At 36.0% G+C, this 13,339-nt stretch overlaps 2 protein-coding genes across 2 annotated transcripts; one reads left to right on the forward strand and one right to left on the reverse strand.

Annotated features, from left to right (window-relative positions):
• The first annotated feature begins 461 nt into the window (after positions 1-461).
• On the forward strand, positions 462-2,698 carry LOC114379550 (ABC transporter G family member 10-like). The gene has a single exon (XM_028338226.1). It carries the CDS (start codon positions 703-705, stop codon positions 2,533-2,535), a length of 1,833 nt encoding a protein of 610 aa, XP_028194027.1. The 5' UTR covers positions 462-702; the 3' UTR covers positions 2,536-2,698.
• A 574-nt stretch (positions 2,699-3,272) lies between these two features.
• Positions 3,273-6,760, reverse strand: LOC114380017 (protein DJ-1 homolog B-like). The gene is made up of 7 exons (XM_028338900.1): positions 6,335-6,760; positions 5,705-5,854; positions 5,428-5,613; positions 4,745-4,825; positions 4,361-4,561; positions 4,139-4,279; positions 3,273-3,725 (listed from the first exon to the last, which is right to left on the reverse strand). The coding sequence occupies exons 1-7, from the start codon at positions 6,674-6,676 to the stop codon at positions 3,519-3,521; spliced, it is 1,308 nt and encodes a 435-aa protein (XP_028194701.1). The 5' UTR covers positions 6,677-6,760; the 3' UTR covers positions 3,273-3,518.
• Between the last annotated feature and the right edge of the window lie 6,579 nt (positions 6,761-13,339).

The following is a 13,339-nucleotide window of genomic DNA, read 5'->3' on the forward strand; positions in this document are numbered from 1 at the left end:
AGTTGTTGTTTGTCTATCATTTTTTTGTTCTTTTCACAAGAGTAGTTTATTACGAGCAAAAAAAAAAAAGACGCATTTATTTGAGTAATTGATGCTCGCCAAAACAAAAAATTAAGTCATCGATTAAACAAATTTGATTAGGTGTTTACTCATTCATGATCTAGTAGAATTATCAATCCATTGAATTAAGAAATACACAACTTACAGTTAAAAAATATGTAGACAAAATTCTATATCACAGTTGAAAAAGATTGCAGTTAACTTGTAAAACTGAATTTGATAATTTTGATCTTCCACCTACTAAACTCTGAAGCTACCTCAGCATGTGTGGAAGATGGTGGGGGAACCAAACACTAACAATGCATAGTCAATATTCAGCTTACCAAATAAAAAACTTTCTACGTATACATTCTTTCTTTGGTTTTCTTGAATCACTATAACTCAGCCAAACTCTTTCCAAATCCAACACACCTTTAGAAATACAAGAGTACACCAAGTCAAGTCCCTTGTCCAAAGTCCAAACTTTCAAACTCCATTTGCATAATTACAAAACCTATGTTGTTGGCTTCTCTAGCTTAAAAACTAGCATATAGTTTGGTGTGTTAGCTCATCTCCCTAGCTTTCTCTCTATCTCCTCTTCTTCACATAACTTAGCCAATACATGCCTTTCTTCTCTCACTTTTGCATGCACACAAACACAAAATGGGATCACCATTCAAGCCCATCTCATGTACCAGAAAAACTCCATACATAATAGAAACAAAGAACTTGTCATACAAGTTGTGCAGCCAGCTTGATGAGTGTAGAAGCCTTTGTTTTGGTTCCAATCCGGGGAGAGGTGCCAAGTTCATTTTGAAGGATGTGAATTGTGAGGCAAGGCCAGGGGAGCTTACTGCTATTGCTGGCCCTAGTGGAGCTGGAAAAACCACACTGCTTGAGATTCTTGCTGGGAGAATACCCTCCTTTAAAGTGTCTGGCCAAGTTCTTGTCAATCATAGGCCTATGGATGTGAATCAGTTTAGAAGAACATCAGGGTATGTCACACAAGATGATGCTTTGTTTCCATCACTCACAGTTAAAGAGACACTCATGTATAGTGCCATGCTGAGGCTTCCCGGGGGAAGAAAAGTTGCTGCCATCAGAGTTGAAGAGTTGGTGAAGGAACTTGGGTTGGACCATATTGCAGATTCAAGAATTGGAGGTGGATCAGACCATGGCATATCTGGCGGAGAGAGGCGTAGAGTTTCCATTGGTGTGGACTTGGTTCATGACCCTGCAGTTATTTTGATTGATGAACCAACTTCAGGGTTGGATTCAGCATCAGCTCTTAGTGTGGTCTCATTGCTTAGACTTGTTGCATTTAACCAAGGTAAGACTATTATCTTAACCATCCACCAACCTGGTTTCCGAATCCTAGAGCTATTTGATGGCCTCATTTTGCTGTCTGATGGATTTGTGATGCATAATGGATCATTGAATCTTCTTGAGGCTAGGCTTAAGTTAGCCGGGCACCACATTCCTGACCATGTCAATGTACTCGAGTTTGCTCTTGATGTCATGGAATGCTTGGTTATACATACTTCAGAATCTGTGGACAACCAGTTTCTGCTCAAAGAGAACCAAGATCACAAAATGAGGATGCAGTACTCTAAGGTTGCCAAAGAAAAGGCACTTATGTACTCAAATTCTCCAACGGAGGAGATTTCAATCCTAGGACAAAGATTTTGCTGCAACATATTCAGAACCAAGCAACTCTTTGTCACCCGGGTCATACAAGCCTTAGTAGCTGGTTTTATACTGGGGAGCATATTTTTCAATGTTGGCAGTCAACGCAGTCATGTGGCATTGCAAACAAGAAGTGGTTTCTTTGCTTTCAGCCTTACTTTTTTGCTATCATCAACAACAGAAGGCTTGCCTATTTTCTTGGAGGAGAGAAGAACTTTCATGAGAGAGACCTCAAGAGGAGCTTATAGAGTTTCCTCCTATGTTTTAGCAAATACCCTTGTGTTCCTTCCTTTCCTTCTATTGGTTGGTCTTCTGTATTCTACTCCAGTGTATTGGCTTGTAGGATTAAGGAAAGACATTGATGGTTTCCTTTACTTCTCCTTAGTGGTTTGGTTGGTCCTACTCATGTCGAATTCTCTTGTGGCTTGTTTCAGCGCTCTCGTGCCGAATTTCATCCTCGGAACCTCTGTGATTGCAGGTCTAATGGGGTCCTTCTTTCTATTCTCAGGGTATTTCATATCAGAAGAAAAAATACCAAGTTATTGGATTTTTATGCACTATTTGAGCCTATTCAAGTATCCATTTGAGTGCCTTATGATAAATGAATATGGGGGAGAGCAAGGGAAAATGAGATGCTTAGAAATTAACAATGGAAAATGCATACTATATGGAGTTGAATTCTTAAGACAACAGGGTCTGAGAGATTCACAAAAATGGACCAATTTGGCTGTAATGTTGAGCTTCATAGTGGGTTATAGAGTGCTTAGCTTTTTTATTCTTTGGTTTAGATGTTACAGGACCAGAAAATAGATCAGATTTACAACAGATTTAGGTACTCGTTACAGTCCTTCCACGGATTTTCATTTGATTTTTTTTTTCATCAATGACAATGCATAGTTCATACTTACACGCGGCAAAAATCTATCACTATTTGTACCAATAAAAACAAGGCTATCAATATTATTCTGATTCTTCTGAATTTTCCATGCTGCTATGATCTCCTTCTTCGTGTGTAACTCTTTGCACGCAATACTTACAGTGCTCTTTATTCTAACACGCAGTGTATACATTATCTGTTAACTCAAGAACGAGATTTTTTTTTTAATACTTAAGAACGAGAATGAAAAAATAAAAAGGATTATTCAGTTTCTTTTCCTCCTTGCAGAAACGAGTTCACTTACCAACAACCGGAATGTAACCGATGAATTACGAAAATGTAATTGTAGACTATTATTAACAGAACATAATAATGGCATCAGGATTGAATATCACATCAAGGGTGGGAGAAAATCCAGTGACACAAACATAGGTCACACCATAGGTTGTGGTTGCTAATTGTATATATTTCAGTTAATAAAGAGGTCACACCATGCGCAGAATCTGATTTATTTTTTCTCTCTTTTTCCATCAGATGTGCAAATTATGGAACTAACATTTTTCTTAAATTGAGTCCAGCACAAGAGCACAGCACTGGAGAATTATTATTCGTACACTTCCTACCAACAACACCTTATCTTAATTTATAATACAAAAAGTAGACATTGAAAGAAAAGAAAAAAGAAAAACACTAAAACCATCTTATCTTACACAGCATTAAAACCACAGCACTCTCCTTTCATTCAAGTAAAATTTAGATTCCACGGCAGTCGGAAAGCAACTACCAATGAGATATCAAAGTAATTAGCAACCACTTATATTCGTGATTTTTACAACTCAAGAAGGTTCAGATACACTCAATTATCCATACACATATCTATAATGCATCGGTACAAAAAGCTTCGCGTTCAAAAATCCTAAGGGCGTGCAAACACTACTGCCTTTGCAAGTTCTAGTGCTAACTTGCGTCCAAACAGCTTCTCCACAATAGCTAATGCAAACTCAATGGAGGTTCCTGGACCTCTGCTGGTAATAAGATTGCCATCAACTACCACCCTGTTTTCTACTTCACTCTGATCTGATAACTTGTTGCACATTACAGGAAAGGCAGTGGCCTTTTTACCCTGTATTGAAGAAAATAAAAAATCATGTCTCAAATTAACACCATGGTGCAAAATAAAGTCATAAACATTGGAGAAGCATGGATTGGAAATCAAGTTCAAAGAACTATTTAGGTCTAGCAAGCATTTTATAACACCATAAATATTAGAATGGAGACTCCACAGGGAAATTAGCATCATCAGAGAGTGTCTTTAGCAATAATGAACTTGAACCTTACTGTACAGTTTGTCATGCATGTTTTTCTAAATCTTGCTGATTGCAGAGCATGTGGCTAAGTTGACGTTGATTACAGAAAACCAAACCAAATAAACTTCAGATCAAGTTACGTGCAACTAAGAGAATTGAATGTATATTATTGTCATTTTACTGAAATCTTGCTTTATAAGGATCACAGATAGACCCAGAAAACAAATACCTTCAGCAAGCCATGGGGCTCCAAGACTAAAGCCGGGGATGCACATATTGCTCCATAATATATGTTTGATTCTCTTTGCTTTTTCAGCAAACTCACCAAGGTTTCTGAGTTTGCAAAAGTTTGGGCACCACCAAGTCCTCCCTGTAGAAAATTGAAATATATGCACAAACTAAATACTATGTATTGATTCATTACTATGAAGAAAATAAGAAGCCATCTTACAGGTAACACAATAAGGTCATATGAAAGTTTGGCTGCTTCATCAAGGAGCATGTCTGCCTCCAGTTTAACTTTGCGTGATGCCACAATCTCTAGTTTATCCTCAACAGAAGCAACCACAACCTTTGCCTTTGCTCTTCGCAGAATATCAATGATGATAACAGCTTCCATTTCCTCTGAACCATTTGCAATTGGTACAAGAATCTGAAAAGAAGACAAGTGCAAATACCAATACATGTCAAAGTTACAAATAGAGTGACAAAAATTTTCTTTGTAGGTGTAGATATATTCCTACCAAAGAAATTCAAAATAGCATAGTCGTGCTTCCTTTCTGAGATACTCTTGTTAATAAACAGAAATTTTACAGCAAAATTGTCAAAACCTCACCTTGGGTGGATTGTCTGATGTCCACTGCACTGGGTTAAACTCCTTAAAAGTATGTTCATCATCATGATTGGAATGCATGACCTGAATGTTGAATTACACAAGAAACTGATGAGAAAAGGTAAAGTAATTTACATCATAGCAAGGATCTGATATCATAAAGCAATACAAAATAGCACTTGCGTTGTATGTCAAAAATTCAGCAGTTGAAAGCTCAACGCACCCATGTGCACCAGTTCACTCATACATTCCCAATTCCCAAAGCCTAACACATACCCATTTCTATTTCCAGATATCACAGAACATGTCAGTGAGGGTTTGTCATAAAGAAGTCTATTAAAATAATCCAGAAAGGCAGAAACCAAATTACCAATTACCAACCATATTAATTCCCAGATTATTTCCGGATACTGACAGATTAAGCATATTATCAGTTATAAGTAGGCACCACGTTTATAGTGTGAGAGGAGAGATGAACTAATCTTGACCATTTAATTTTACATGGATGATGAAGATCAATTTCACTTCAATATAATCCGATCATCCGCGTATGATTGTATAATTTAGACTGGTCCCTCCCACCAGTCACCTGATAATGATATGCAACAAGTTGGTAGTGTATGCTACATTTCTCTGCTTTTCAAAAACAACAAGTGGAGTTATCATGGCACAAACGAAGTCCTCACCAATGGACCTGCAACTTCATCTGCTTTCTCTTTTCCAATTAACTGCTCAATCAAAGTGATGGCAAACTCCATGGTAGTTCCCGGCGCACGACTGGTCACAACTCTGCCATCCACCTGCACCCTAGACTCAGAAGTAGCGGCTGCATAAGCGGCCAATTTCTCCATCAATGCAGGATAACAAGTCGCCTGTCCAACAACCACACACACACACAGAGTCACCAAAACCATCACCATCAGCAACACAACACCACAAAGTGGATTGCTAAGCAAACTTTACCTTTTTCCCATTCAGCAAACCCCAAGGTCCGAGCACCACCGCAGGAGCAGCACACACCGCCGCATAGAGCCGTCCGTCCTCAACATGCTTCTTCACCAACCCTTCCAGAACTTTACAGTCTCTCAGATTCTCAACACCCTGTAACCCTCCCTACACACACAAAAACAATAACAATAAGTAAATGTCAGTGTTTATTGTTTAGTCTCTGACTTTCTAAAAATAGTTTAACAGTGATGTAAACCAGTTTAAATAAGTTTTTTCACAGTATCAACCAATCTGAAATCATTACCTTTCATTGCAGTTTGTAATTGAATGAAGGTTAAAAGAATGTTTACAAATGTCAGTGCCATTACCATAGACCCATAGTACTTGTATTTTCTAAAAATGACACTCTTCATAAACTCAACGATGGTTTAAATTACAATTCCATGGACTAATTTGTGGTTTTCTTTTCTCTAATAACAGTTAAGAAAAAATTAACCAGTGAATCAATTCGTGATGTTACAACAATGGTTCACAACTAATAACTAATCAATTTATCGGAATCATCTTTAATTTGATGATTAACAATCGAAACAATTTCAAGAGCAACGCAACAAGCATGTAGGAGATATTGAGAGAGAGAGGTACGGGGAGAGCGACGAGGTCAAAGGAGGTGGCAGCGACGTCTCGGACAGGGGCGTCGGCGATGATCTTGACGCCATGGAGAGCTTGGACGGCGAGGTTGTCGGAGGCGGAGGCGACGGTGACGTCGGCGCCGGAGCGTCGGAGGACGTCGATGGTGATGACAGCCTCCATGGGCTCGGTGCCGTCGGCGATGGGAACCAGGACCTTGTGAGCAGTGGCCATGAGCGTGGTGGAAGAGAGTGAGGGAGTGAAGAAGGAAAAACGGTTACTGTTATTGGGATTGGGAGTGGGAGTGAGAGTTAGAGGAAGTGTGTGAGGGAAGAATCGTAAATGACGCAATGCCATTTATGCTCCTTTTCCCCCCCTTTCCTATGTCTGCCTCGCTGTGTTAGTGTGTTTGTCTACGTGTCTCCTTCATGTGCCCCGTCTATCCCCGGTATCAGATGCTACTACTACTGCTAGTCTTCTTGTTTTTCTTTTTCAAGGGACATCAAAGGCAAAATTTTGTGCAATATATGATTAAAACTATAAAAAAAAATTGTATGAAAAGCTTATTCTGATGCTTTTAAAACGTTAAATATTGATATAAAACAATTGTATGTACAATATTTACATTTAAATTTTTAAATATTAATTTAAGCAAGACTAAACTATATTTGTTGTTGTAGTAAATGTAAAAATATTTAAAATTTATCCATGTCAAATTTTTAATATTTTTTTCATTCTTAAGATTTAATGTATCGTTTTTTTAGCCCGGAATAAGATTTGAATATTCAAACTTATATGTATTATTTATTTACATTGATTATATGTATAATTAATATAAAAATGTTACATTTATATCAATTTTTCACATAATCTATATAAAAAATATTATATTTATATCGGTTATATATATAATTAATGTAAAAAAATCATCATTTTCGGATTTACCTAAACGTATGTCCAAACAAAAAAAAGATGGTGAGAATTAATTAACTAATCAGAGATTACCCAAACAGTTTGATCATGCAATTTGGTGTAAAATATTTTGTACCTAAGTCTACCAAACATAGGTAGATGATCATCAAGGTATATTCGATTAAACATAGGATTGATCAATTCTCAAATAAACAATAAAAATAACAAAGATAATTAATTAACATAGAACATTGAAGAATTCCATTAAGAACAGAGAAAGTGGATACAATTGTACAGTTACACCATAAACCTTAGACTAGGGTAACTAGTCGCTTATGATCATCACAAAACTAGAAAGACTATACGAAATTAGCATAGACTTATCACAAGGGAAGAACAATGATCATGATCAGTCGTCATAGTATTGCCTCTCATTTACAGCCCTAAAAAATGTTCTCTAATTTGTAATAATGACAAAAGGTTCATTTATTGACTCCTACCCCCTATTTATATAGCTTCCTAAGAATACAAACTCGTTTGAGGTGCACTACGGCTATGATGAAATCTACCACGACTATAGTAAAAAATTATGACGCTAAAACTTTGGAGCATGATGAACTGAATATGACTGTCATGATGTGATTACGATCGTAGTGAATTCACTATAATTGTTGTCAGAAGACTGACACTATCTACAAATGGATGTCATCATATTATCATGGTTATCATGGTTATCATGCTTATCATGGTCGTGCTAGATATATTATGATCATGGTCAAGTGACAGAGTCTTCAAATCTTTAGGTAAAAGTGCAAATTTATACTCTTTTTACTTAATTGGACAACTATGATTCTACAAGATAAAACTAGCACCCAAATGTAAGTTTTACCAAAAAAATGCATGCAAATGGGACAAAAACTGACACAAAGTATCTATAAAAGTGATTTATTAGGTGTTGTGAAAATTTAGTTCAACAAGTTCCTTTTCGGTCAATTTGGCATATCACAATGTATCTTTTGATCCAAACCGTGTTGAAAGCCTTTTCCACAAGCATCTTTGGAAGCTCTTCATTCCAAAAAATGTTGCTATTTTCATTTGGAAGATATTCTTGGATATGTTACCAACGCGGATCAATCTTAGCAAATGTGGAATCCGGCTAGTGGGGGTTGAATTATCTTGTCCATTTTGCCATGAAATGGATGAAACCCGAACACTTATTATTCACTTGTCCTTTTGCTTCAACTATTTGGAATGCATGGTATGACTGGTTGGGAATTGTTTCTGCTTAACATAAGGAACTCGTTCAACATTTCTTTCTACATGATTGTAGCTGGTTGGGGAAGGAAAAAAAATAAAGTGTGGAAGTCAATATGGAATGCAGCGGTGTGGTCATTGTGGTGTCATCGTAACAAGATTATTTTTGAAGATAATGCACTTAGACTTGGATTTTGTGTTGGAAACTATTAGGTTCAAATCTTGGCTATGGCTGCACTCATATGTTAAGAACTTTCATTTCTCTTTTTTTTTTAATGATTTTGTAATCTTCTGATTTGTATTCAAAGTTTATAACTGCTCAGAGGAATACCATTGGTTGGGATGACTAAGTTAAGAAAAGGTGCAGGAAGAAAAACCCGAAACATGCAAAATTGCCGATGGTGGATACACGCGGGGGTTAAAAATAGGTGCAGAGTTTATGGTATATTTCATTGGATAGAGGAGAAAGAATTTATGAATTGTATTTTGTAATGGTTGAACTGGGACGCTAGCCTTTCGGTCTTTTTGTAATCTTGATGGTACTTCTGTTACCTTGTTAATAATATATAATGTTGTTTGCTAATAAAAAAAAGTTGATCATATGCCATAGATCTTATTGTCATTGAATATTTTCTAGTAGAGAACACAAATTCTATGACCCTGTTTGCATTGATAAGCACCTAACCGGCAAGAGAGCTGATCTCCATATATACATATATATATATATATATATATATATATATATATATATATATATATATATCCGTCTAGGATGAAATTTGATGTCTATTTTCGTTAACAAATATAGTTCTATAGATATTTAAGGAAGATGACAAATACTTTTTTTAATATTTTTTATTCTCCTTAATAGGTCTTTTATCATAGAATAATGTATTAATTTATTTTTTTAACAATCACAAAGAGTACAGTAAAAAAAAGTAAAGTACCCCACTGTAAAGGTGTAAGAAATAAAAAGAGTGTGATTAGTTAAGAGTTTAGAAAAAGTACAGTGTAAAAGTGAATGATAAAATTAGTTAAGAGGATATGTAAGTATTTATAAATTTTAATCTTTATTATAAAGTATAAGTATGATATGTATAAATTACAAATTCTAACTACTAATAACTATTATAAATTTTTAACAATTCACCGTTGATCACTTATGTTTTATATATATCTTCACTGTTATAATTAACTTTCATATCTTTCAATTTTTTAACATTGTAGGGTTAACGTAAACCACCTACTCGAAATAATACGGGTATTAACAATCACTTAACAATAAATAACTGTACATGCAATCTAAAACCACGGTCTCCTGTGAAAGTTTCTAAATAGGACGTTAACTCATGGTCAAACCTCAAAACGAAAGGGAAAGTAGATACTTACTTCCATCCATGCGTGTCTCGCAAATAAGATATCGAGATGGATCCACGTGCATGTTTGTTTCTGATGGATCCACGAAATACGTACAGTAGGTAAAAAAATAAATTGAATTAGTCATATCATGTCTAGTAACTAGTATTATTTGCCGCAAAAATATGAACACAAAAATCTTCTAGGCCCTCCCTGAAGTAGTGAGCATAATTCTGTGTCCCTTCCTTAAGACTAGTACCTTGAGCACTTATAGCATAAAACAAGATATGCCATCATAAAGAAGGCAATGCCAAGGAAAAAGAGGAATCAACAGAGAGCACTATATATAGTTCCCTTAATGGGACCAATAGTTCCCTTAACAGAACCAACAAACATCAAATCTAGCATGATATATTAGTCTTTTGTGATATAATATGTGAATTAAAGTTCGAATTTTTTTCTTAAAAACTATTTGTATTTAATTCAGTAAAAAAAACTAATTATATCTAATGTTTAATAACATCTTAAATAAAAGAGGTGCTAAAAAAATCTTAAATATCAGAAAAAAAAGTTTATAATATAAAATAATTTTAGTCTGTCATTTAATTGTAAATAATTATATATGATAAATTTATTAATTTAACAATAAATTTTAAATAGGAGAGAAAATATGTTGACTTTCATATATATATTCACTGAAAGAATATAATTCTCTGTTCATTCCATTAACAAAATTGTGGTTATATATCATAGTTACAAGAGAGATCATAAGTTATAATAAGGAAACTAGCTACAAAAATATATTAACATATATTCTAACATATCCCGCAGTCGAAGCGGGAGGTTGTCGTACGCTGAGATTGTTCCAAAAATCCTTAAATAGAACCAAGAGAAGACCCTTTGTAAATATATTTGCAATATGATAACGTGACAGGATATGTAAGACTCGAACTTCCCCACGAGCAACTTTTTCACGAACAAAGTGAATATTCATCTCGATATGTTTAGTACACTGATATTGAACAGGATTTTCAAAGAGATATATCGTACTAACATTATCACAATATACCAAGGTAGCTTTCTGAATAGGACAATGAAGCTCTAGAAGAAGGTTTCGTAACCAACAAGACTCAGAAATCACATTGGCAATGCCTTAGTATTCCGCCTCCGCACTAGATCGTGACGACATAGCTTGCCGTTTGGCGGACCAACAAATTAAATTATCATCAAGAAACACATAGTAATCTGATGTAGAGCATCTGGTATCCAGACACCCACCCCAATCATCATTTGTATAAGAGAAAAGAGTGAACAAAGATGCAAGCCATGATCAAGAGTACCCTGAATGTAGTGCACAATGCGCTTGAGAACGTGCATGTGTTCTTTCCTCGGGTCATGCATGAATAAACACACATGTTGCACAACATAAGCAATATCAGGTCTCGTGAAGGTGAGATATTGAAGAGCACCTGCAAGGCTTCGATAATGAGATGGACCGGCATATGGTGTGTTGGAATTAGCATTGAGCTTTGGTTTCGTGTCACCGGAGTAGGAGATGACTTACAAGTTGACATGTTGGCCCGTTCAATGATCTCTGTTGCATACTTTCACTGAGATAAGAATAGACCACCTGTATGACAAGTTACAACTATACCCAAGAAATAACTCAATGGTCATAGGTCCTTCATAGCAAATTTCGAGCTAAGAAGGGATATGATAGACTTGCGAATAGCATCAGAGAAAGTTGTCAAGATAATATCATCCACATACAAAAGAATGTAAGTCATAGTTGTACCTTGTCGGTAAATTAAGAGAGAATGATCAAAAGTACTGTGAGAAAACCCAAGAGTAGAAACATAATTAGCGAATCTCTTGTACCAAGCCCGAAGGGCTTATTTGAGGCCATATAGAAATTTCTTCAACAAGCATACATGATTAGGATGATTTGGGTCCCTAAAACCCATGGGTTGATGCATGTACACAATCTCTTTGAGCTCTCCACGCAAGAAAGCATTCTTCACGTCAAGTTGGTGAATGTGTCATGCTTTAGAGATGGCTAAACTAAGAATAGTGCGAATAGTTGTCAGTTTGACTATCGGGCTAAAAGTCTCACCTCAATCCACGACAACCTATTGTGCTTTGTCATCCCCTACAAGACGGGCCTTATGCCTCTCAAAAACACCATAAGATTTTTCTATATGAGCAAAAATCCATATAGACCGAATCACATTAACATCAAGTGGACGGGGCACCAACTCTAACGTCTTATTTTTAATAAGAGAATTAAATTCATCTTCCATAACCATTTTCCAATTCGGGTCACAAAGGGCAGACACGGGATTATGTGGTAGGGGGGATTTAGTGACACTATTGTTAAGATTTAAATGTCGTTTAGGTTTGAAAATCCCATGTTAACTACGTGTCATGGGTTTAGGAGCTGAAAAAGAAGTGGGCTGATATAGAGGTGAAGGTGCAAACACTAGGTTGGATGATGGTTGTTGTTGTGGCGACTATGGGCTAGGTGTGAGTGGGTCGAATAGAGGTGTAGGTTGGGCAGCAAGTTGTGGGTGTGGCAAGACCTGCTGGGCAGGTTGGTTTGAGCTTAGCGAAGAGGTCAAATGGTGGATCACATAAGGGGAGGGTCTGTCGTCCATAAACCATAAGTGTGAGGTTGTGGAGTGTGTAACTTAACAAAAAGGAATTAGGTTTCATAAAAAATGACATGACAACTTAGTATGACTTTAGGAGAGGACCAATCATAGCACTTGTGCCCACGATGATTAGATGGGACCCAAAAAAGACACATGAGGTGGAACGAGTCTGAAGTTTGTTTATGGTAATAGAAGGAAAGAGTGGATAACATAAACACCCAAACACCAGAAGATGAGAGTAGGAAGAGTCCTTTTGATAAAGAACCTTGAGAGGTGATTGATAAGATAATTGTTTACTTGGAAGAATGTTGAGAATATATGTTGTCATTTGCAAAGCATGATGCCAAAAGGAAGGTGGTAAAAATGCATAGACTAGTAGAGTACGAATAATATTGTTGATGGTATGGATTTTTCTCTCGACTTTCTCATTTTGTGATTATGTATGTGGACAAGAGAGGCAAAAAACTAACTTATTTACATTACAAAATTCCCAAAAAGGTCCATTAACAAACTCCCTACCATTATCACATTGAATGTTTTTTACTTCTCGTTCAAACTAAGTGTGGAAGAAAGCTCTAAAAGATTAAAATGTGGAAAAAACTTGAGACAAACAATGGAAATGTCCACAAAAAATTAGAGTAATCATCCAACAACAAAACATAATATTGGTGGCCCGAAGAGCTCAAAACGAGAAATGTCTAAATATCTCTATGGATAATATCAAAAGGCATAATAATGCAAGAATGAGAAGAAACAAATGGTAACTTAACATGTTTTTCAAGAGAACAAGAGAGACAAACATGAGAACTACGAGTTTGATTACACTCAATAAATTTATTTAGCTTAA

Source organism: Glycine soja, chromosome 12 (assembly GCF_004193775.1).
Source record: "Glycine soja cultivar W05 chromosome 12, ASM419377v2, whole genome shotgun sequence".
Classification (NCBI taxonomy): Eukaryota; Viridiplantae; Streptophyta; class Magnoliopsida; order Fabales; family Fabaceae; genus Glycine; species Glycine soja.

Excerpts from the sequence above, each read along its gene's own strand:
- LOC114379550 (XM_028338226.1), top strand. The coding sequence starts at position 703 with ATGGGATCACCATTCAAGCCCATCTCATGTACCAGAAAAACTCCATAC.
- LOC114380017 (XM_028338900.1), bottom strand. The coding sequence starts at position 6,676 with ATGGCATTGCGTCATTTACGATTCTTCCCTCACACACTTCCTCTAACT. Across the intron at positions 4,562-4,744 it reads CATCAGACAATCCACCCAAG|ATTCTTGTACCAATTGCAAA; the intron begins GTGAGGTTTTGA and ends TCTTCTTTTCAG. Across the intron at positions 3,726-4,138 it reads AGCCCCATGGCTTGCTGAAG|GGTAAAAAGGCCACTGCCTT; the intron begins GTATTTGTTTTC and ends TCTTCAATACAG.